The 25,371-nt window shown below is 45.6% G+C and overlaps 2 protein-coding genes across 2 annotated transcripts in view; one reads left to right on the forward strand and one right to left on the reverse strand.

Annotated features, from left to right (window-relative positions):
• The window catches only part of LOC128298834 (delta-type opioid receptor-like), a 33,029-nt gene extending 17,028 nt beyond the window's left edge, over nt 1-16,001 (forward strand). Inside the window, exons 2-7 of the mRNA XM_053034634.1 lie at nt 4,532-5,130; nt 10,589-10,754; nt 10,845-10,977; nt 11,994-12,201; nt 12,386-12,600; nt 14,984-16,001. Coding sequence (XP_052890594.1) covers nt 4,716-5,130; nt 10,589-10,754; nt 10,845-10,977; nt 11,994-12,201; nt 12,386-12,600; nt 14,984-15,724 — 1,878 coding nt within the window. The 5' untranslated portion in view covers nt 4,532-4,715 and the 3' untranslated portion in view covers nt 15,725-16,001. The remainder of the gene's footprint in view (nt 1-4,531; nt 5,131-10,588; nt 10,755-10,844; nt 10,978-11,993; nt 12,202-12,385; nt 12,601-14,983) is intronic.
• Nucleotides 15,848-20,591, reverse strand: LOC128298833 (aminopeptidase A-like). Its single transcript, XM_053034633.1, has 4 exons — nt 18,836-20,591; nt 16,867-18,409; nt 16,718-16,797; nt 15,848-16,649 (listed from the first exon to the last, which is right to left on the reverse strand). Exons 1-4 carry the CDS (start codon nt 19,675-19,677, stop codon nt 16,004-16,006), a joined length of 3,111 nt encoding a protein of 1,036 aa, XP_052890593.1. The 5' UTR covers nt 19,678-20,591; the 3' UTR covers nt 15,848-16,003.
• Between the last annotated feature and the right edge of the window lie 4,780 nt (nt 20,592-25,371).

Genomic DNA, 25,371 nt, shown 5'->3' on the forward strand with positions numbered 1-25,371 from the left:
AGATGTCAAAGTCCCGGTTCGTTCCCGTTACCGACACGAGCTCGCAGTCCGCTGTACAAACCAGGCTTTCCCTTGTGACGTGCTATCGTTCGATCGGCAAAGGAGTTTCGACCCTTTTGGTTGCGTTGTTCGCTGAGATCATCGCTGCTTTGGGTGGGTTGTTGTGCGAGCAGCACGCGCTACATAAATAATTCAAGCAAGCATCTCTCAACGTGCGCTCTGCGAGTTTGGTCAAAGAAATCGAATGACCTACAAGCGAAAAATCGTAAGATAGCTTTGTTTCAGACGCGCAAAGAGTAGCAAAAAGATCTTTCGGCTTATGAATTCGTTATCGCCCGAATATTCAAATGTGTGGCAGGTTTGGTTTTTTCTTTGCCTTTTTTACAGTGTGCCACGTGTCAGATAAGACGGGACTATTGGTTTGTTCCGGTTGATCAGAACGATTTGTTAAATATTTAAAAATAAAGCTCCACAAAAACACACAGCTTATCCCTCTCTCTCTCTCTCTGTCTCTGCCTATTGCCCCAACCAATCTCTTAGCAGCTGAATAAAGCATTATGGCACGCTTAGCTGGATGCTAATTTAAATTTACTCACTTTCTGCCAACGTTACGAATAGTTTCTAGCTAATGACACGTTCGACAGCCAAAACATGACAGGGACTGATGGATTATGTGCAGCAACAAACCGGTACAATAACAGGAACATCGTAAGAACTTACCGAAACAGCACGCCTAGTGACAGTGACAAATTTCATGCAATCACATTCCCAGTTCCAGCTCTAAGCCCCTCCCAAGCGAATGATCGGGCTATCAATTTATCCCGTTCGGAGATGACATTCTAAACGCTCGTACCGGATTACTTCACCGGGATATCTGGAATTCTGGGGCAGGAAAGTGATCCTGATTCACGGGACGAGTAATACAACGTTTCTGATGCGACTTATGGGAACAAATGTCGCTTGTTTCGTCGCCTTCCGTTCCATTGTCGTTGGACACAGTCACAGTCAGTTCAAGTGGAGTGATAAACCAAGCAATTCGCAGGTGGTCGACCAAAACTGTGTTCCGTACGGGAATTAGTACATTATTTTCAATCAACAACAACAAACGATTGTTTTAATGAGCGCATGGTTAGCAATTAGTGGAAGTGCTTCTCCGCGTCTGTTGTACTGTAGCGAGCTTGTATGAATTGCGTGCTACCATAAATAATCTTAAACCGCATTAGGATAGGCCGACAGGCGACAAACATTTGCCCGAAGCAGTCGTCCGGCGCAACAAGAACGATATCTGTACATTTAACCACAGATGGGTCTGAGAAGCGCGCGACGTTAATAAATGACATACAAGTGGCTCAACTGTTCCCAATTTACTTACTTTTGCCGACCATCGTTGACCGTTTCGCTCTTTGAATTTTGTTCATTTAAAAGATTTACGTGGTCCAGCGTAAAAAACATATAAACATTTTTCTATCCATGACTTATCGCTGTTATCGCACCACCAATAAGTCACACACAATAAATCTCTCACTAGCATCAGCAACAAACGTTCCGGTCAGGGACGCAGGAACAAAACTTGGTCTTTTTCCAGGTTTTGTTTTTTGTTTTTTGATTTATCTGCTACAGCCAAACGATTCGGCAAAACTGGACCAACCCAAGCGGGACAAACAAACACTTCGTGTGTGATGCCGGTGTGAGATATGGGATCGAAATATCATTTACACAAGTAAATCAATTTGTATTACTAACGGCTAATCGCGTATTCGTGAATCGATGATTTATGTGCAACCGTGCTTTGTCTCAACACCGATAGGAATGGGCCTTTGATTGATTATGTTGCGTTGTTTTGTTCTTTGTTAAAAAAGGGGTCTTTGCTGTTTAGAAAATAGCTCAAAGTTTCACTATTGCGTTTCGCGAAACTTGCCGATTGAAGCAGATTTGTACAATCATTTCGAAGCACACAAAAATCGCACACTTTAGCAAACAAGTGGAAAAATCGTTTCCAAACAACAGTAGGAGAAAAACTTTCGCCCCGTCAATGTGTGTCTATTTTCTGGGCGTTTATTTATTGCGCCTGCAGACGACACGAACTAGCGTGGCGAAATGAAACGAACAGATCAATACAAATCACCGGAAGCAGGGCGGACGTTTCCCTTGCACAGAGGCAGCAAAGAAATGCTGGAAATAAAAAATTCCCACCTGCAAATGGAACCGGAAATTGCCAAATCCGATTGGCGAACGGTGATCGGGATGACTTCGTAGTTCCTGACGCGAACGAATGGCTCATCTGAAGAATGGCGAAATCCAAGCGCCGTTTTGAGCGTTATGGAAGTTTGTGCGGAATGTTTAGACTTTTGATTCCACGGCACAAAGCACGCTACTGATGGCACCCGCATTAGGGGAACCGCTTCAAAAGTTTGTGCTGTGCGGTGTTGTGGGAAACACAATTTAACGAATTGGCCGCCGAACCCATCGTTCAAACCCATTGGCTAACAGAATGTCATCTTGATGGGAAATTTAATAACATCACGTTTACTTTTTGGATCTTTTGCTTTTTTTTTTGAGGGTGGATTGTTTAACTTGTAACTTTTTACCATTTTGCTTCACTTCAAAACTACTTCAGGTAATGAAGAACTCGTCTCACCAATTTTTCACGCGAACCACGGTGAACGTAAACATCGACCGTCAAAAAAAAAAATAAAGGTTAAACTTTGCGGTATCGGGGACCGAAAGATCATCGTTCGAGCATTAGATACACTTTGTCAAACGTTAGCGATAAAAAAGAGCCCCATGCCACTCCAATCAAAAAACCTGGACGTTGTCTTTACCAAATCACTTATGTTGACTCTTTCGTGTCTAGCTTCGTTTCGTAAGCTACGGTTTCCACCTGCTTCATCCATATCATGTACCGAAATCCACAAACCGCAGGAAGTATCACCCTTAACCAAGTAGGCTGTGGGTAAGATTCGCGGCAGATTATAGATTTTCGCCGCGCGCTTGATTGACAGGCGCGCCCACAACGACACACTGTCATCGTTTAAGACGCGCACAATGCGTATTTGGCACATATTAAGCACGGGCGAAAAACGCACACCCCCATCGTACACCACCACGTGCTGCGGTGGGGCCACGTGTTTTGTTCGGCGCAATTCGTTCGATTGCGCCAAACCCCAAGACAGCCGACAATCTTATCGTAATTTTATTTGCCAAGATGGATGATTGCGTGATTTTATTTCTTGAATATGCTAATGAGCTCGTATGACGGCGGGGGACACTTTTCAACGATGACAGCAAGTCGGTCGTATGATGGTGTTCCGTATCCCGTTTCCGATCTCACGTTGTGTTGAAATTCATGCAGTGCAAAGCATGAAAGCGTGTGATTGCCAATAATAAATAGGCTGTGTCTTTCGGGAGGGGAGAGCTTCAAATACTTTTGATTATTATCATAACGAAGAATTTTTAGCTTGGACGGCAGTTATGAGGGAGTGGAACCAAAGGAAGATATTTTTAACGTATAACTTTCAACTTTCAGCGTTCAAATGACTTTGAATTCGCAGTACTTCCACAGCATATAAATACAGTGCGTATCGTAATTGTTGCAGGCATGCGGAAAAAAAGCCAATGTAGAAAAGATTTAATACTGAGGTCCTGGAAAATTTTGAAGATTAAGAAACACTATAATTTTGGCATATTTATTTATTTATATTTTTATATTTATTTACATTGTACAAATTGGAATAAAGTGTTTCTGTGCGGTGACAGTCAATTTTATACATCACGGTGCAGGAATTATTTTATTCCTCCACATCTTGTGGGTTTCCCTGTGGAACTCCCTGAATAATCATTTTTACTTATCTTGTAATATGATTCGTTCCTCAAAAATGTTCACATATTTATGTTACGCACTGTAGATATGATGTGCGATATTTATTCTGGTGTTTTTTTGTTTTTTGTACCATAATTTGAAATAAAAGGTCTCCGATACAATTTCAAAATGAAAGCGTGTGATTGCCAATAGTAAATAGGCAATGTCTTTGGGGGAGGCAGCTTCAAATACTTTTGATTATTATCATAACGAAGAATTTTTATCTTGGGCGGCTGTTGGATTGAGTGGAACCAAATGTACTTCAGATAAAGATATTTTTAACGTGTAACATTAAACTTTCAATATGGAACTTTCAATTCGCAGAACTTCCACAAAATATAAATGCAGTGCGTAACAAAAATCTATAGACCAGGAGGAGCCCATTGCGAATTGTAATTGCCAAGTGAATGAATTCTTTGTTATTTTTACTGTAAAGTTACGTCGCTGTACGAATATTTTATGTAGAAAGTTAGCAATCATTTTAAGTTATCTTTTAATATGTTTCATTGGTTCGTTAAAAATGTTCTCATATTTATGTTACGCACTGTAGATATTATATGCGAAATTTATTCTGGAGCTTTTTTCTTTACCATAATTCGGAATAAAAGATTTCCGAAACAATGCACCTTTCAACAACGTTTAATACTGTTCGTTTTTACGTACATTTTTCAGATTCCAAGCACAGCGCGGTCACACGTACATTGCCTCGTCCTGATACCCGTGACACCGATGCAGATCCTTTTGATCGCTCACCCATGGCGCAGCACCGCTAGTAACGAACGGCACTATTGTGCTGCTGTCCCATCCCGTGCGGCCTGATTCAAACCCCTATCAACTCTCCCGGGAGCTACCAAACATGATGGAGCTTACACAGACAGCCGGCAGCAGCCTAATCGCGGCCATCATCACCAACAGCACCGGTGAGGGATTACCGGCCGATGTGCTCGGTGGACACCGTGCCCTGCAGTACCCTTCGCAGCACCAGCAGCATCAGTCGCAACATCCACACCACCACCACCAGCAGTACCAACCGCAGTACCTGTACGCGAACGATAGCGTGGCCGGGCATGCAGCCGAATCGCAGGGTTACGCGACGAACCCGATCTGCATCCTGCTGCCGATAACGATCTTCTACTGCTTCATCTTTGTGGCCGGCATTGTTGGCAACCTGTCCATTTGCATCGTAATCGCGAAGAACAAATCGATGCACACCGCCACCAACTACTATCTGTTCAATCTGGCCGTGTCGGATTTTTTGCTGCTGCTGTTCGGTAAGTTGTCACACGGTTGTCGTCAAACGCGGTAATCTGATTTACTGCTCCCGGGAGCATCAGCGCGGTGCTAGAACCGTGGCGCGCGCCTGGGCAGTTACTGCGTGATGGGTGATGCGCATCCGGTTGCCAGGGATGTTTTTCTCATTTCATGCTCGATGCTAATGAGGTGGAATCTGCTGTGGCGCTTTGGCGAGGATGATGGGCCGGCTGAAAATGCTTATGAAGCTTTGCTGGAACGAGATTTAGCGTCGGAATCCTTCGTCTTACGGGACGCACAGCTCATTACGTTGCTGGGAGGCAGTTCGTTTGTGTTTAGAGATAATTCTTACTTTGAATGCAAAAGCGTGAGGACCTAAACCATTGCAAGCCGTCTTCGGCAAGGCAGGACTAAGCTGCCTGTCAAATAAGTCTTAAAAACTCCAATGGTGAGATTTTAAAGAATTGTTAAAACCATGGAATATGGTACTAACGTAAATCCGTGACGTTGGAAGTTTAAAGACGAAAAATTAAATATCTTTCTATTTATTATGCTCGCAAGAATTACTCAAAGTAAGTAATACTGGCATCTAAATACACCACCACCTAGCTATTTCAGGTGTGAGCAAACCTCAAATTAACAGAGCTAAACATAACATTATGTGGTTACACTATTACGGTTCATTACGCTCAAATAATTACCATTCCTTTGCGATAATTTAGTAATCTTCACCTTTCACCCCCCCATTTCGGGCTGTGGTTTCGCATCTGCAAGCGATTATCACATCAACTCCATTTGGAATTGCAAAATAAAGGTCGATACTGCTGTATGCTAGTTGAAACATCTGCTTGACATCATTTCACCAACCGTAAACCGTATGGTGGAGACAGTCCTACCATGACCACTAATGGCGAAATATGTGTCCATTCACCTTGCCACATTGGTAGCAAAAAGTCTGGGGAGCTGTAAGTACTGCAAAGGTGCGATCAATTCCTTCCGCTCGGTATGGTTGAGATGGTAAGAAAAGGTTCAACCGCCTGGTGGACACAACAATTTGCGGTCCTGAAGAATTGAGTACACTGGACTGGCCCTTTTAAAATAAGTGTCAATTTGCTCATATTGTATCAATGCGACTCAGTGATTGTCATTGGAACTGATGATATGCCAGAAAGGGGTATTTACTGAAAAGTTTGCTTGTAAGTTCCCTTTTTTTGGGTTTATTTTTCAATAGAATTACTAATCAAAAAGAACTTAAATGATAGAGCAACCATTTTCTTTTCACCTTCCTTCTCGGAATGTTTTCTTCAAATTACGATAATAGATTCTTATGAACATATGAATTTCTTACGATCCATCAGATGCAAATGTGGAACAGTATCATGACACCCTGCTTTACAGGTCTTCCATATTTAAACCACCCGAAAAAAAACGACCAGCACTAGGACATAAGGTTAAACGATACCGTCGGGGTCACCATTATCCTTTCCTACCATTTCAATGAATATCCAATTTATATGCATGTGCCACGGAGCATACTGTCCGCCCTGTAAGTATCAAGAAACCGAACCAAGCAACACAAAAAAAAGCAGGGGGGAGAACTCTTGCGTATTCTACCAACTTCTAGCCTAGCAAACATTTTGACCACCGCAAGGTCACGTCTATGATCTTCAGCATTCTTCGGAACTTCCGAATTGTTTCCGAACAAACACAGAGCGACACCTGCCTAGGGGCGAAAAGGGCGCCCGTAAAACAAAGCAAAAACGAATTTAAATATTCTGCAACACCTACTGCCGCCGGGGGTGTTTCACGGTCCTTTCATCGTTTTGTTTTCCCAAACGTCATGTTCCAATGCTTTCCCTGCACAGCCATGCGAAAGGGAAAAGTTGCAACATTGTACACCGGTATTCACTTAGCTGGGGTAGTTCATATTGCTGTAGGATTTGCACATATGGATGCCAAATATCGCGCTCACCCCCGTTGGGAATCATCTGGAGCACCAGGCACAGACGTGCGCATCTAAGCAAAGGTGCATAAAAATGCAACGCAACCCGTCATCTGCATTAGCCGTGCACGTTCTAAACAGGAGTAGGGGGGCAGATGGGAGAGAACGTTTGTAACGTAAATAAACTGTATTTGCAGCATAAGTACACTCGAAGGGTCAAAGATGCCGTGTGCCCGTGCACTAGGAGGCGGCGCTTTGCTCCATCGTTACCGTCGCAAATTTTGTGGTTTTGCTGTCAACATGTGCTGCTTTGGCAATATGAATGCAATTTCATATTTCGTTTGGTTGCGCGCTTGGGATTCCAGATAAATGGGTCATTTAGTATGCAAACTATGTGGCAGCATTTAATAGCGTTCACTTGATCGTATCAAATGGTACACTTTATTGCACTCGATGCAGTAGAATGCAAAAAAATGGAGGAAAAACACACATTTTGGTTGGAAGTAATAGAAATATATCATCACGGGCTTTCTCATCACGTATCCCAGCCATCGTATATTTCGGACCTTGGCCATCGTCAGGATGTCTGCTCTGCCAAAACTGCTCAGCAAGCTCGTACTTCATTACTCGTAAACGGTAACAGGGTACGGAATATGCTGCTTTCCGCTTCTTGTTGGAGTCTTCTGGATCGTAGAAGTTTGTGAAGCTCGTAGTAGGCACGATTCTCCATTATAATGCTCCTCAAGCGGGCTCTATCACGGTTAGAGCCTCCAGCTCAGAAAACGAGCCGTCGTCGCATTGATCTTCAATCCTTCACGGCTTCACGTTTCAGCTAGTTGTACGCTTCGCACACCGCCGCAGATGTCCATCCGATGATGTCGATGACATTCGGTTACCAAGGAATTGAAGTTACCGAGTGGAAATCGTGCACAGGATATCGAAGCCTGCACTTCTTGTGACACCTTCCAGAGCTAGAAGTTCCGTGCGATTCGAACGGTTTCGACTAGTGTTGGGTAATTGAGATTAAGATCTCAATCTTTTAACTGAACGAATGCATCTGAATCTCTATTCCAAAAATTAATGTATCCTCAAAGAACTTAAACATCAGTTATCCTATTATCCCAGGTCGTATAGGTCTGGTACTCAGATTAAAATCAAAGTGGCTCGAATACTCTTAGGTATATTCGCGCCGTGTCTTGTGGTGTGCCTAGTCTAATGTGGCATTCTCTACGATGGCGCATCAATTGTCTCTAGTATTATACGATTTAAATAACTCCTCGTTGAAGATTCATTCTTCGCAAAAGATTCATTAAACACAACAATTGTTCCGACAACATGCTCGAGATTCTGTTTTATATGGGGTGTTTTGCATTATTGCACAAATGCCCTTCATAACTTTGTTTCCTAATCGAACTACATACTAATATAAGAGTAAACTAAAGATGAAAATACTATACTGTAACCGTTTATCAACGTTAAAAACGTAGTCTGTGTCACGCGCAAGCAATGCTACGAAAGTCCATGGTTTTGGCGAAAAGCCTCTCCTTGGCAGAGGGAATCCTTTCAAGAAATTGTTTTATGTCAGATGGATTCTGGTAAAAAGCTATCAAATCCCTAAAGCCTACACCAAGTAATTTCTGGAACAGTGTCTTACCGGTACCCCCGTTTAAATCGCAATCGAAAGTGATTTATTTGCCGAAAAGTGGATCCATGTTTATTTGGCTTCCAATTGTTATCGATCCACGGCATGATTTACCCACGGGTAATCAATTCTGCGTATCGAAGGAGTGGTATGGTTTGGACGAAATTTTCACAACTTTCGGTTAAGCCGTCATTGTGATCGTTTTTCGTTCGAGCTTTTCAGGGAGTTACACCTCCCCCCAGCGTCATTCCTATAACATGACCATTTTACAAATCTTACATTGATGGAATGGGAACTAGTGTAATGGTGAGATAATTTCGATCAAAAATCCTTCTCCCTATCTACTGCTCGAAGATGCGAAGAGTGCCAAGAAAATAAAGAATCTTAATCTGCAATTCCTCAAATCTCTGCCGTCTGGTTCAAACAGTTGCATAACTCTTCTGCTTCGTAGAACTTCAAATCATAATGTTTGACCACGGCTCCATTTTTGCTCTTCTCCTCTCTCATTTAAGATCACTTTTTTTCTGCCCTTCAACAATTTCTCCCAAAGTTCGCCTTCAAGTTAAGTTATAAACCTTTCAAATCTGTTAACACCTCTAACGTTCACACTTATTATCAGGATCGTAAAGTGCTAATAAATACTACTCTCTGCGAGCAACAACTAACTGCCCTTTGGAACAAATCACGCTCCCCAACCCCGATTCCCGGTCAAATCACCCTACTTGTGGTTTATTTTTACGTTAAAAATAGGATCAATTAGTGTAACCATGGTTGTAACTGGAAAGTTAAACTCATCTCATCAAACGGTCAGCGGAATGGTGGAGATGGAAGTACCTGCAAACGGATATGAAACCCAGCACACGCCCACCACACTCGGGGTCAACAAAATACGGCCATGAAATTTCTGCACCATCTCCTACCCTTTCCCCCCCCCCCCCACCTCCCTCACATCGCATTTTTTTTTCACCCATCAACCCAAAACCCGTAAAACGTTTCCAACCACCGCCGCCGGGTACGATCGATCGTTAATACACGCCTAGTAACGTAATGTAATAAAATCGTCTTGGCTTTATCAGACACTGGCCAGATGCTTCCGAGGGCCGCATGTTACTACGGGCAAATGGTTTCCCATTGCACTTGAACCTGCGGAAAAGCCAAATCCGTCTGCCCCATCCGTCGGGCAAAGGATGCCAACCGCAACCGGTCGGCCGTTGGCGTTCCTTAGCAATCGTGTCCGGCTACTGGCAACAGTTTACGATCATCAATTGCCACCCCCCACCTTGGGCAAATGGATGAGCTGGGGTGAGGGAAAAAGGAAGAGAGAGAGAGAGAGAGAGAGAGATGTATGATATTAAAGGTCGAGTTGTGCCTTACACGAGTTGTTGTTTCATGCCCTGGGTAGGGAAAGGATCCGTGATACAATACACAATTTCCTTTTCCACCTCCGAGCGATTTTGCGCCCTTTTGAACATTCCAATGCTCTTGTACACGGTGTTCGATTGACGATGTGCGCACTACTGCCAGGCAAACGCAAATGTGCACACATCTTGTCGAACACAAATACCACAAATGTTTCACCAGGCAGAACACGCGTCTTGAGGGAATGACTTATGAATATATCTTCTTCGGTGTTTCAAATACATAACTCACTCCCCACAACCCATGGGGGGCAAATTTTATTCTAACAATTCCTTTCACACTGTGCTCTCTCACGCTGCTGGTTGCAAGTAGATCGATCGATCAAGGTTTGATTTTCTGCACCCACCGGGGAATTTAGAAGATCAATTCATATCAATGATGTTTCTTGTAGTGAAATTTAAACTATTACACGACCATCATTTTTAAAACTCTCCACAACGTTCGTAACCTTATCGTTTTTCGTGCTCATCCGCAGGAATGCCACAGGAGCTGTACGGCACCTGGAATCCGTTCGCCTATCCCTTCAACCAGATAGCGTGCATCATTACGGGGCTGCTGTCGGAAACGGCTGCCAATGCGACGGTACTCACCATTACGTCCTTCACCGTCGAGCGGTACATCGCCATCTGTCATCCGTTCCGGTAAGAAGCCCTCCCCCGCATCGCTTCCCAGCAGATTGTTCATTATTATTTCCGGTTAACAAACCGTAAACTGGCTTCCTCTTCGTGCAGGTCCCACACCATGTCGAAGCTGTCGAGGGCGATAAAGTTTGTGATCGTCATCTGGCTGGTAGCGTTCGGGTTGGCCACACCGCAGGCACTCCAGTTCGGTATCGTGGAAACCGGTGACTCTCGGTTATGTACGGTAAGTGCATCCGTAGGTGGTACACATAATGATTCGGCATCGATTGATTTCCAATGGTTCTGCATACCATTTTCCACCACAACAAAACGTTGACCGGTTCGACCGTGTGGGACGCATGCCGTACAGCCGTACAGCTCTCGCATCACAGCAAAAAGGAGCAATGGACCGATTTTAATTAGCCTAACAGGGCAGCTGCATATGCATTCTTGTGCAAAATATGGTTAAACAAGGTGTAGTGCGGTGCGTGGGTCGGAGTGACCCGTAGGTACAAGTGGGTTCAGTAGGCACATGCTGCCCTAAGCGATTCCGACCCGTGCTTACGGCAAGTTCGAGTCGGAGTTGGACCTCGACCCAGAGAGGTTGAGTAGACCCAGTAGGTGCGATGATTCCGGTAGGTTAGGGCGCTGCCATAACCGGGTTTTGGGGGGCAAATTTGGGTAGCAAAAAATGATCTTAAATTGTTGGAAAAATTCACCTTTCATGGCCTCAGAAATACGCTTTGAGGTTATGTTTTTTTTTTTCGTTTGTGGTTGTATAAATTAGGCCACCAATGTACCATAAACTGACCAACTTTTTTGAACCCGTCGAGAATCGCGCTGTTTTGTTCTGAAGTTCCATGGACTAAAGTAGGGTTTCATACAAAATTGATTTGCTAAAAATAGGAACTTATTTTACTTATGGTAATTCTTAGGTGGTCTAAGGTACATTTAGAATTTTCCCCAGTTTTTATGGAGGTGTTCCTGAATTTTACCAATTTTAAGAAGAATCGTAAGGAGAGCTGGCATTCTTACAGACAGTATGTCAGGAAATGAATCGTGTGACCCACCACTAATACACAGTATGATTATTGCTAAAGAAAAGAATGGGCGCTACTAAGAACAATTTTATTACTGCTTTATATCCTTTATTTCCATCATTCAGTTTTACTAGCACACAATTAAGTACTTCTATTTGACGTAAAAAAATCTTTAATTCCGACCACTAAATTTATTCTACTTACTTTCGCCTCCTTCTAGATCAAAGATGAACACTTTGTGCACGCGTTCGAGGTATCCAGCTTCCTGTTCTTCGTCGGTCCGATGACGCTGATAGCGGTGCTGTACGTGCTGATTGGGATTAAGCTGCGAAAGAGCAAACTGCTGCAGGGCGTAAAACGGGCGTCATCTGATTACACTACACCGCCGCGAGGTGTCAGTGCCCAGAGCAGGGTGATTCGAATGTTAGGTAAAGCGAACAACACGCTGGCAAAATAGTTAATTGTACCGCCCGAAAAGCATCCCGGCTCCGGACCGATACCTGGCACCTCGGTAACTTCATAAGCAGTTATTTTTAATTTACATTTCATTTTTCCTCTCCCTCTCCAAAAACAAAACAACACCCCATGCACGCCAAACTTGGATATTGGCAGTGGCTGTTGTTGCAACGTTTTTCATCTGCTGGGCGCCGTTCCATGCGCAGCGTCTGATGGCCGTGTACGGTGTCTTTACCAAAACGGAGAGCGTGTTCTTCTACAAGGTGTACATGGTGCTGAACTACATCTCCGGCATACTGTACTTCCTGTCCACCTGCATTAACCCGCTGCTGTACAACATCATGAGCCACAAGTTCCGCGACGCATCCCGGGTAAGCGCACCGAAGCATTCGTTGATCGCACTGGCATTGGGCCGATGGATAACGTTGTGCGAATGTAGCCGACTGATAGTGGACACAGCATCAAACAGCATAATACTGTTAACGATTGGAGCTTATTATCGGTTAATCTTTAATGATGTCTTCTTTCTGTATAAATGAGGTAGTTATCACAGTGTGTTAATCTCGTTACTAGAAGTGAATTCCACAACAAGAAAGGATACCTAATTCGGTGAGGCATAAGCATGTAGCGTCTTCCAAACGAATCATGGCTATTGCATCCTTGTGGATACATTACATTTGTCGAAATGGTTAAGGGTTTCCATTAACTAACAAGTAGGTAAGAGAGGAACATCGTTCAGCCGTAGACGTATAGGCAACGGTTTTGAGGCACAAAATACAGCCATTATCATTTGATTGGCATAAATCAGGCTAGCAGAGGCATAAGACTGCCACTGTTTTCGGTAGGGCTCGTCTGGAACCAGCCGACTGCATGCTACCCGCACGCGAAAAGCTAACCCCAGGCGACGTTTGAGAAATTGCTTCCGAACGCAGGAAAACAAAACACATGAAAGCATCTTGGTTTAACGTTCTAATCAAGCATCTGCATGTGAAGGTCCTGTGTCAGATCATACGAAGTTATTAAACAGGTGTCTTGAACTGGGCACATGGAGCATAAGCTTATACGAAAAGCCTTTAAATCTGTTCTGGACTTGGTGCGGCCCAGTGGCCGCATGACAGAATCCCGAGATCCCGCTCCTCAAATGACTGTTCTCCGGTAGCATGACCTGACTATCGAAAATATATTTTGGACATACAGTTGCTCAGTTTGAAAAGCTTGAAGATAAATTAACTGGGAGATTAAATGTGTCCGCAAAACTTCAGCTGTAACGAGATGTTAAGGCATTTAACGATATTTGATACTGGAAACTAATTGGGCCAAGTCTTCCAACTAGCATTATTCACATCATCAGCAGTTGCCAGCAGAAATAGCAAACGTATAAGGTGTATGAATGAGCAACGTTCTGTCCAAAGACGCAACTCTTGCTTCACCAGACGTCCCTCATAAATGTATGCTAGTTCCTATACAACACACCCTTTTTTGTGGACCGTCCCATAGTTTTGATATACTTTTTAAATACAACTAAATCGGAATTACGTCGCTTGAGGAGAACCTTTTTTGTTCTACTCTGAGTGCTTGGATGTTGGTTGGTGAAACGAATTTCTCGGGAACTTCCCCAATTGCATGCCTGTGATTAAAGATACATCATAAGATGCTCATTCGAGGGAATTTGTCACAAACGAGGGAATATCCAAATTGTCTTGCAGGTGTTAAGTTTTTAGAGTTGTTACAATTTATGCGTGATCTCACCAGTTCCACCAGTGTGATTCGGCTTTGTCCACCTTTAAAGCATTTAAAGGTTCAATAGATAAGGTTTTTTTTCGATATGGTATACCAGCTGGACCAGCGTCTCAATTCGATTAACAGGTAAGAAATAGGAGAAAATTTTTCACAAATTCTTCGTCTCTTCGGCTTCTGTCCCTTATTATTATTTGGAAACATACGACCCACATTGGAGCAAAATCCTTACGCGTTTTCCCCAACCCGAAGCAATTTCGGACAAGGGCCGAGGATATGAAAAGTACAGCATGGATCCGGCTACAGTCGATACAATGCTTTGCATAGATTGAAATCATACAACAACTTTCCTTTAACCGTCGTACCCGCACAATACTGACACACCCATATCCAAATTGTGCTGATTGTGCTGCTTTTGCTTCTGTTCGCTCACTGGCGCAACGACACCCAACAGTTGGTGCCATAGTTATCGCAGTTTTTGAACAGATTTGTACACCGCTGCTTTCCGGAACATCCTTCGCCAGAAGCTAGGTTTTGAGCTGGCACAAGATTGTGCATAAATCACGTGCGGCTGTGGACAGTTTTATCGGACACGTAAGCACAACGCAAATTGTTTCCCGGTAGGATGGCCTGGTCAATAGATTATGTGGCGAACCTAATTTCGCAGAACTCCATCCATCGGTTGTGCTAATGGTGCAAACATTATACACCCAGTTTGGCTGGGTATCGCATTCGCAATCGCCCATCGAACGTCACCGCCATTCATCCATTTGATGGGGAGCGTCCGGGACGAGAGAAAGCGGTGATAAACGATTTCCTGGAGAGCGAAGCTGAAACTTTATCTTCCCATACGTTTCCCAACCTAACGTTACATTTGAAAGTTTTATAAGGAATACGCAAAATAAACCACTTCCTAAGACTTTTTTTTGACGAAACTTTTTCTACAGCGGCAGATGTATGGTAACGTCCCTCATGCATCATGTAATATTTGCTTTCCATTCTTCCATGCCCTTCCAGCACACGCTTAAGATGAGCCTCTGTGGTGCAAACCGAAACAAATCTGATGGCCAACAGCACACGTACAGTGCCGTCTCGCGGTACGGCGTTACCGGTGGCGGATCGTTCCGGGTAAATTCCAACAACATGGCATGCATCGGTACCGGCATCCCGATTGGTGGAGCGGCAGGAAACGGTACCGGGAAGCAGCCGGGAAATGAAAGCACCGGTAACCAACACCAACAGGAATCCAACCTTTCGCTGCTGACGAACGACCGGTCTAACCGCAGCACGATGCCCCCAATATCGATCCGGCCAACCTACACCCGTGCGGATTCGCACTGCATCTCGATCAGCAGTAGTCAATCGACTACCGGCACTAACATTAGCAGCAATGGCAAGCTAAGCCGTAGCTCGAACGGTTCACTCCGGCTCAGTGGCAATCCGCTCGAAGCGCACGAACCCACCAGTGGCCGTTTGTCGACGATCGCCGAAAAGCTTCGGCGGGGCACCAAGAAGGTGCTAGCGTTCAGCAAATCACCCAACAGTACGCCGTGCAAATCGAACTCACCGCCGGCTGGCAATGGGACCGGGGCGGATGTGGCCAGCGAGCGGCGAAAGGCGTACCGTAAGCGTAACAGTTGCGACAGTGTCGACACCAACACGATCAGCAACTCGAGCCTGAAGGAGTTCGACGAGGATGAGTTCAGTAGTGCCGAATTAGCACGCTTTATGGGCGAGGTTAATAGTGAGATACGCTAGTGGACATCAGAAGCAGGTGTCGGCCTAGACGGACTACCAACAGTACAAACAAAAAAAACCTAACCACTCAGCGATAGTGACTCGATGACCTCAAACCAGCCCAACAAAAAACCCCCAAAGAAAGCAGTGTACAAATGAGGAAATGACTGGGTAGACGCATGATACGGTGTACCTGCGATTTGATCTCCTAGAGCACAAATCGAGGAAGAAACTTTAATTCACTTACACGCCCCGACCTATCGGGGCTGGTAAATCCTCTCCCGGACAAAGCATCGAACTCTATACTCTATTTTCATTCAGCCAGTTGGCCACGTTCGCTTCGTTAAGCTGCAGCCAACGGATGTTGTTCTGGATGGTTTCGAGCGCTTGGCGGCGGGCGGCCGCACCAGCACCCGCTTCCGGATAGCGGGCGAAGAAGTCTTCCAGCTCGTTCAGTCGCGCCAGTGTCGTAAAGCGCCCGGTAATCGATGGAATCATCCGGCCGAGGTTACGCTCACCAATACCGAACCGTTCCACCAGACGGGGCCAGTTTTCGCGCACATGCTCCCAGGCCGCCTGTTCGCCGTGCCGATTCGCGGCAATGTACTGGATGCAGCTAAGCTGATCCTGCGTGCGGACCAACGCCGGCTCCCAGGACAGTTCCAAAAAGCGACGCATCGTGCGCTGATCGGGATAGGACGCTAAGGCAACCATAAGTTTCGTCTTCTCATTCGCATCGTTCTCCTGCCGGAAACGGTTCAGCACTTCGTCCCAGTCGGCCACGGATACGCCCGTCTGTATGCCGTACGTGTAGACAACGGAGCGTAAATCGGGATGAATAGTTTCGCCATTGTTCAACCAACCAAGGAAGAGACGGCTCGCTTCCGTCAGACAGCCAGGATGCCCGAAGGAACAGGCTAGATCGAGGATCGTCGTACGCAGTAGGCTGTGTAAGTGGAAAATTGAACACATTAAAGCACCATCCACGGGATCAAACTACAGAGAATGTCTTACTTTTTCATGTGTTCACCATCATCCGGTACAACCCAGCCGACAGATTGGACCGCTTCGCTAACTAACGTTCGGGTGTAGTTCTGCAATTGGAGAAAACACGACCGGGGGTCAGTACAACATTGGACGAGTACCAATAGCGCCCAACTTACCGTAATCTCATCGTACGAGTTGAAATTGTACAGCAGATTGCGGATCGTCTTCAGCTTGCTCGCAATGGCCGACCACGGCACATACTCACTTTCGTTGCTCAAGTAGCGCGTCAAGTCGAGCGCATTGTTGTACGGCAGCAATGTAGCATCCGCCAAAGCAAACGCATCGTTCAACAGTCCGGTACGATCACCGATCGTGAACGTGTTTACATCCTTGAGCAAAGCTTCACCAAACTGTTCCCACATTTCCACCGGATAGTTCACCCGATAGTACCCAATCTGGCGATAGTTCAGCTTAATCCAGTTGCTACCTGCCGGCTTATCGATCGTCACCATGTTTTGATCGTTCGGGAACCAAATCCGTTGCGGCTCAGCACCCGGAGCGGCGTTACTGGCTACGTATGTGATCGGTATGTACCAGCGATAACTGAACGGTGATTCTTCCGTCTCATTCGCGTCCTTATCGGCCAGGAAGCGTTGTTGCTGTAGCACGTACTGCAATGCGTTCACCGTGACCGTCACAACCGGGAAACCTTTCTGCTTCGTGAACGTATCCATCACGGTTGTAACGCTCACCGTATCCACCAGCTCGTCCAGCTCGCGCATCAGATCCTCCGATACACTGTTCGAGAAGGCCAGCTTCGTTAGGTAGCTCGTCACACCCTGCTGAAAGACGGCCGGTGTCACAAAGTCCTCCAGCATGCGTATAACCGATGCACCCTTGGAGTAGGTGATGGTGTCGAAAATTTCCGTGATTTGGTTCGGATTTTCCACCGACATTACGATCGGATGCGAACCGAGCGTTGCATCGAGCGTGAGCACACCGTGCAGATCGTCGATGATAAACTGCTCCTCGATGCCCCAATCCGGGGACGCCTCGTGCATGCCCTTGTATTCGATGTAGCTCGCGAAACCCTCGTTTAGCCACAGCTCGTTCCACCACTGCATCGTTACCAGGTTGCCGAACCACATGTGGGCCAGCTCGTGCGCAATCACGCCCGCCACCCGCTGCTTGTTGGCCGTACTGCTCGTGTCCTTGTTGTACAGGATTGACGTTTCACGGTACGTGACCAATCCCCACGTTTCCATCGCACCCGATACAAAGTCCGGTATAGCGGCCATATCCAGCTTGGGCAGTGGGTATGCGATACCGAAATATTTTACATAATACTGAATGATGGTACGTGCGGTGGCAAGCGCGAAGTCAACGTTCTCCTGCTGGAACCGGGTGGCGTATACGCGCAAAGGAAACGGATTGCCATGTTCCGGTGTGATCAGTACCTCCTTATAAAGGAAATCGCTCACGATAAACACCACGAGGTAGGTGCTCATCTTAACGCTTCGCTCGAACTTTGTTGTGCTTAACCCGGTCGAAGGATCGTTCGCTACCGTTTCGGCGATGTTCATGTTGGACAGTGCCTCGTAACCATCGCCGGACGGGTGAACCAAATGGATCGTATATTCGGCCTTCAGATGCGGCTCGTCGAAGCATGGGAACGCTTGCCGAGCGAACGTTGGCTCAAACTTGGATGTTGCAATTTTTCTGCAAATAATGGGGAAAGAAACAGAAAATGTAGCGTTAGATGCGTACGTTGCAAAATATTTAACTCTCGTTGATCTTGAAGTAAAATCGTTGCCGTTGCTAGAAGTAAAATAAAAATATAGTTTATTTTTACAAAAAGAAAAAAAACAAACACGTAAACAGTATTAAGATTTGGTTCTTTTCCTTTGCTAAAAATGCCGAAATATTTGGTTGGCGTTTGCTCGTCTTCGCTTGGAAGTATGAGGCAGCATTGTCTGTATCTGCGGAGATAAGCTAGATAGAGTCGTCCCCTATTGCGGTACACAAAGCTCTCCTCATCCATCATCGTGACACGTGGCTAATCGCAGCAAGGTATCACCAAGTACAATACAATCACCAATTTACTCATCCTCCCCATCCAACTACCCCATTGCAACCGGCATTTACCTCGTTTGGTTCGTGGTCTTGTCGAGGTACTTGCTGCTGTAGAACCCGATGATACGGTCCGCCAAGCTGCCATTAAATTGCACACTTAACCGATAAGCACCGGCCCCTATTTCGCTCTGCGTTTCGATGATCCAGTAATCATGCTCCGGTATTTCATACGCCCGGGATATGTTGATTTCACGCTCCGGTCGCTCATTGCTGCTCCTCAGCTCACGCAGCACCGTTTCCGTGATGGTTAGCAGCTTGCTGTGCAGCACAATATAGTTCGTCGACTCGGACACATTCAGCTCGATGCCAACGCGCCCGGCGAATGTTTCACGCTGCAAATCCGGATGTAACCACAGCTCGTAATGCACCGGTGCAATGTGCCGCGGTAACCGGAAGCCTAACTTGTCCACCACCTGCGTACCCATCTTAAACACCCGATTCATTCGACCGGCCGCCTCTGACCGAGTTGCTGTTGGTGTCACTGTAGAAAATACCGAGTTCGGTAGGAAGATAGTGCTACGGTTGTACTGGCCACCGGTGCCGTTATCACTGGACGCCGTTTCACCGTCGTGCGATACAATGTTGTTGTTGACAAATAAATGCGTATCATCGGTAGCAGCTGTCAGATCGGAATGACTGCCAGCATCGGATGACAGATTGCGCCCGACCATCACCAGTGCTGTCAGTAGGCAGAGTGACAGCACGAACAGGAACGCACAAGCGGCCAGTAGCGAAAGTATCACGATCGAGCGGCGCCGCTGTTCGCGTTCGGATGCATTTTGCGCGAAATGTGCAGCCGGTCGGACGGTCATCCCGGAACCAATTACAACCGCCGTTACCGGTTTCACCGTCATCCGGAGATAAAGATACTACGTGTGTTGTGTGGTTTACTAACGTCTAATCTTACAATGCTGCTGCTGAGCTTGCCGGTCAAACCGTACAAGCGAAGATCCACTTTTGGAACCGTGTACTATGGTGAACTATTTTGCTTTGCAGCGTTTCTCTATCAGCAACCGTTTCATATACAATCAGCTCGCAACTAAATGGTTACAGCGGTGTATGCGCAGCATGCCCAATTTGCTACCCGTCGTCACTTGCCTATTGCGATTGCCTTGCACCACACCTCCACCGAAGCGGGACAGTAAAAGCTAGAAATAAGTAAGCACAAGGTCGTCTAGTCACGCGATTGCAGCATCGTAACAGGTGATAGCTTAATTTATCACTAGAACCAGCAAGGTGCCGCACTTGATCAAATGTCGTCTGCACACAGAGTCAACAATTCATGCTGGTTCCAAAAGCGCGTATCGAATGCTACTCCACAATTAGTCACACCACGGCTCACACCAACTCTTTTTTCTTGTGCTTTTAGGAACGAAAGCTATTACACACTTGACCAAACTTGATGGTGGATCGTCATCGTAGTGATGATTTTCAATGAGAACACAATGCTAATAACACGCGACCGTAAGCAGGTTTGGGAATTGTTTCACTCACTGCAAGTGGCAACACCAACAACGGGACAGGGTAATAGAAACCGAAGGGGGAGGAAACCTTGGTCGGTTGAATTTGGAAAATGAACCCTCGTACGCATGCTACGCACGTACCAGCCAAAGACGAGCCCTTTCGATACAGGCTTTGCGAGCGCGCCAAACTGTGCCATCTCCACCGTTTCCATGCCACAGAGCTAGTACTCGACTAGGGGGGGAAATTGGTGGCGATTTTGTGTGGGCATTTTTTCGTTTGCTTTGGATTTTGATTGTTTGTTATTTTTGGGAGAACTTTCCAAAACAAAACAGCGCCAAACCTCCCCGCTAGGCGGTACGATGTATCGAAGTATGTCATGGGAGAAACGATGACGGTATTGAACAGCATGGGCCTATTTGGCGCGTGCTAAGCTGGCTAAAACTGGATTATATTTCCATTTGAACGCACAACAGTAGTTAAGTTATGGTAACGATTACGCAACTATAGCACCCACAACACGCACTAAAACGCTGGCATTTAGTATCTATAAGCAGTTGCGCGCCAAAATGAGTACCCCGTTCACTATAAAAGCGTATAATAACACGATTGACCTTTTGGGAAGAAGATTTTGCCCAATACTTTCCATTGCACCCACGCATATTCGCGTTTGTCACAGTGGGTACGCGACACCAGATTTGATTCAAAATTGCAACACTCCTTCATTGACCTTTCTTCAATTCAAGGCTTTGATTGAATGATGTCTCGCGAGCTTTTTGCCTTACATTTTGTGCATTCTACGCAAAACTAGCAATAGACAGTTGTCGTAAAATCGCTAATAGTTAGACTAACTGGTTTCGGAAGTAATTCCATATCCAGATACACATTACGTAGGTAATTTGAAGGGAAACAAAGCGAAACCTTTCTAACCATCACGCAAAACTGCTACCGCATTGCCAAACAGTATGTGATTTATCAAATTATACCGATATCTCTGGTTCTTTCTCTTCACGATCGACGAGACAATTGAACAAAATTGGCATGCAAACCGAACCGTACCATTTTGGTGCTGCTCTCTGTTCGGTTTGCGATCGTATCGAGCGATCCACCAAAAACTGGTGTTAAAGCGTGCTGTTGGTTTGAGCGTTTCTTTTCAGCTGCTGGGGTTCTTCCTGTTCTCCCCGTTTCATCAAGGGAAGAAGTTCTGCTCTTTTTGCTCCCAAAAAAAAGAAAACCTGTTTTTGGCCAAAAAATTAAAAATTCCTTTACTCCCAGATCTGGTTCGCGAGAAGGGGGCTTCCTTGTTCTGAAGGCATCTCGTTTTTTCCTCTAATAATTTGGAACTTTCTAGTTTTGTGTCCCGTTTTCTTCGTCCTGCACGCAGTGACACAGTTTGAAGGGGGATAATATAATTCCCGTTCTTCACAGGACACCATGTTTTATTTTGCGTTACACACTGCAACACCGGTGCCCACTTGTACTGGGGATATTGATAAATGGCGCACACTGCTGGCAGTTGATGTTCGCTTGCTTGTATTTCAATTAAGTTTACACAGAGAACGGTTTGTACGAAGTTTTGCAGTATTTGCACACTTGTCACTAACGTTGCACAGGAATAATTTATCGTACTAAACACAATCACAACCACACATCGAATTACGCTGTATCCGTTGACAAATTGTCGCTTTGCCTATTTGGAGCTTGTGTTACGCACGCCCGCCCTAAACACGCAGTCCGAACCGAACGAAGGCAAACATTCGTCTGTATCGCGTACGATCGTCTCATAAATGTATGCGCCACTAGTCAGGCAAGGGAACGCACAGTGGAACACTTGAGCAAATTGAGCTAAGAAAGGTACTTTTTGAATTTAACATAAATTATTTCCCTTTTTATTTTTCAACAATAACCGGAACGATCTTTCATAGATTTGCTTCTTTCAGTATATTTTTTTAAAAATAAGATATTTAATCTTTCATACTGCCCATAGTGTGTGTAAATTTGTTGCTTTCATATATTAGATATCGTGTCAAGGAAGGAAAGGGTGGCAAAGGTAAGGCAAGAAACCATAACCAACAGCTTCAGCAGCATCCATCATCGCCCATCATTCACAGGCACCTTGAGTTTGGTCAGTTCGCACGCTCAATAGATCATCACCGATCGCTTAAGTGGCGTTGTAAAGCACTATACGCACTTACTTAGAAAGGCCTGGAGATAGTGTATGCGAGACACACGCGGCTGGTAGCTTATTACCTTGATGAAGCAAAATTAGCCACACACATACATTTTCAATACAAAACGCTTCCCTGCTGTTGTACATAGCAGCACAAATGCTGACGGTGTACTCCACAACACCATACGAGACAAATCTGGGAGGACCACCCGAAACAGAGTTGTCATCTTCCGTTGGGTTACTACACTAAAGTGCGCACCATTAAACGGCCTGGCTAGTAGCTGTGAAGATCATCACGCTGTGCGAATTTCCAATCGGTGACATCTTAATGACACTCGAGTTTAACTATACTCTTCAACACGAGCGTTAGCTTTGGATGCACCCCACCACAATCATCGATTGCACTTCAACGTAGCTTTGACATAAAAAATCAAATTCATTAATTACCGACTTTGTGAATCACGTGTTGTGTTTGCGCAACAACAAAAAAACACACACACACACAGAAATGTTTCCACCGGCAAAAAGGGTGATCAATGACTGTTCCATACACCCGGAGACAGAGCCAGTTTTGCAACCAGCATAATCTACATTCCATTCGGTTACGTTGGATAGCCCTCATCACCTGGTTTACGCTAGATCCGAACCGCTGTAGGCTCTCTCGTCACCCGGGACGAAAGCGAAAGCGAAGAAGAAACGTGAGTAAGGTTTGCATCAGCAGTACGACGTTTCGTCTGGGTCTTTCGGAAGTAACCGAAGTACTTCTGGTAAAGCAGAGCATTCGCCTCCAGCACACATCCGCATCCCGTGCAGACAAAACCGGTTGACGGTGGCGCCAACGGTGTAATAGATGGCAGCAAAATTAATGTTAGTGTGTATCTCGTCCAGTGTGGACATATTGGGTAAGAAAGTAGGAAAACGGATATTTATAGCTAGTGCATTGCACGACTCCGCTTACAATGCCGCTTTCATCAGCGGTGGGTATATGCACCTGTTAGTTGTAAGTGCGCCGCACTAGCGTATAGGAAGCACTTTTACTTACGTGTTCACACCAGCTGCGTCCGTGTACGAGCTGCCGTAGAATCCAACAATTCCTGCATCCAGCCTGCCACTGAAGTTGATCGTTACCTCCGACACGTAGTCCTGCGGTATCGCTTTGTTGAGGTTTAGCTTCAGGAAGTCCAGCTTGTCATCGTAGTTACTATTCTGTCATGATGGCAGGTGGAAAGTAGACAATTTGACGATCACGAGATCATGCGGATGCGGATAACAGGTCAATACTTACGATGTATGTGTAGGAGGAATCATTCAGACATCTGAACCTTATCTGATCCAATTGCAGCAGATGGCTGTGCAGTACAACCTGCTCGTTGGCACGTACCGTCTGTATGGTGATCGTAACCGTACCAGAAAACGTGTCCTTCTCCAAATCTGGATGCAGTTTCAAGTCATAGTGCAGCGGTATATTGTCCCCGGGAAGGCGATAGTTGATGACTCCCGGCTCTGCGGTAGTGGTCGGCACAATGGTGGTAGTCGTCACCTCGGGAAGCTGCGATGTTTCCATCGAAATCTGAGTGGTTGTGGTACCGTCCTCCGTTTCGGTGCTTGCCGTTTGCTGCTGGGTTGTGTCGGTCGTCGTTGCCTGCGTACTGGTTAAGCCCATCAGCACGTCGACTTCCGCTACGCATTCTTCCAGATCGCTGGCATTGTTGTTGTTCGATACGGCTAGTGCAATCGTGGTGATGACCATAGCGAACAGTGCCACGGAAAGGAAGGTGGCGACTTTGTTCGCTAAAATCCAGTCTGGAAAACAGAACGGCCCCGAACAGGCAGATAACATGTGAAGCAGTTGTAGACATGCGCCCAAACAACGGTATAGCATCATGATTCGTCAGGTTAATCTGACCACGCACAAACCGGCGAAGAAGTGGGTGTATGGTTGCTGCCCTTCCAACCGATCGGTTTCACTGCTAATATCTCTTTCACTGATAAACGTATTTTCATTATTGCCTGTCACAATGTCGTGCCACTATTATCGATCATCGGGAAGTGCGCTTCTATCTCTATTGAAGACGAAACCCTGAATCTCACCGTATCTCACCTATTGTACTGCTGCACACGCAACATGATTCGCTCAATAGGAGTGATGTTACCGCTTACCTTTCGACTGTTGTAACATTTGATTGACCATGTTTATTATCGCGTTCAATGACACTCTCGCTCGCACTAGTCACTGCTGCTATCAATGAATTCTGCCGCAACCGTGCCTAAAATGCACGCCGGGAAGGTAGTTTTGAAGTTCCGTCTCGCGCGACGGATGAGAGTGAACTGTCGGGGTGTTAGGCCGTGCTATAGCTATTACAAAGGGACATCCAGAAATACGGAGCGATACGAGTCACCTATCGCTGAGATAAGTCTTCTTAATGTCTCGAGCATTTTTTTTTGTTATTCCCCACAAAACGACGATAAGGATGACGTCGAGTAGCTGGTTGTGTCAATTGATTATTGTTGGACGGTTAGTTTATTGCTGTGTGGAATGAGATGGGTTTTTTGCTATCGTTTTACCTTCCAAATGCATTAAGAATGTCCGCAGAGAGTTGATACAACTTGAGAATTCGGAAAATGTGTATATGCGCTAGCCACTGTTTCGTTTCCCCTGTTCTTGTCGTTTAACGAACAGATAACAACACTTTATCGCTGTAACTCTTCAGTTACAGTGTAATTAGTGTTGTGGAAGCATTTATCACCTTTTACGCTTTGTGCACGCCGTGCTCCACAAGAATTGTACTGAAATATAGTTACACGATTGGTAGTCCCATGATTCTGCAATAGATGGCGCCACAGTAAACAGCAAGGAACTTCACGACCGCACAGCCAATTCAAATATTTCCGTATCAACACTGCAACTATCGAAATT

The sequence above is a fragment of the Anopheles moucheti genome, chromosome 2 (genome assembly GCF_943734755.1).
Source record: "Anopheles moucheti chromosome 2, idAnoMoucSN_F20_07, whole genome shotgun sequence".
Classification (NCBI taxonomy): Eukaryota; Metazoa; Arthropoda; class Insecta; order Diptera; family Culicidae; genus Anopheles; species Anopheles moucheti.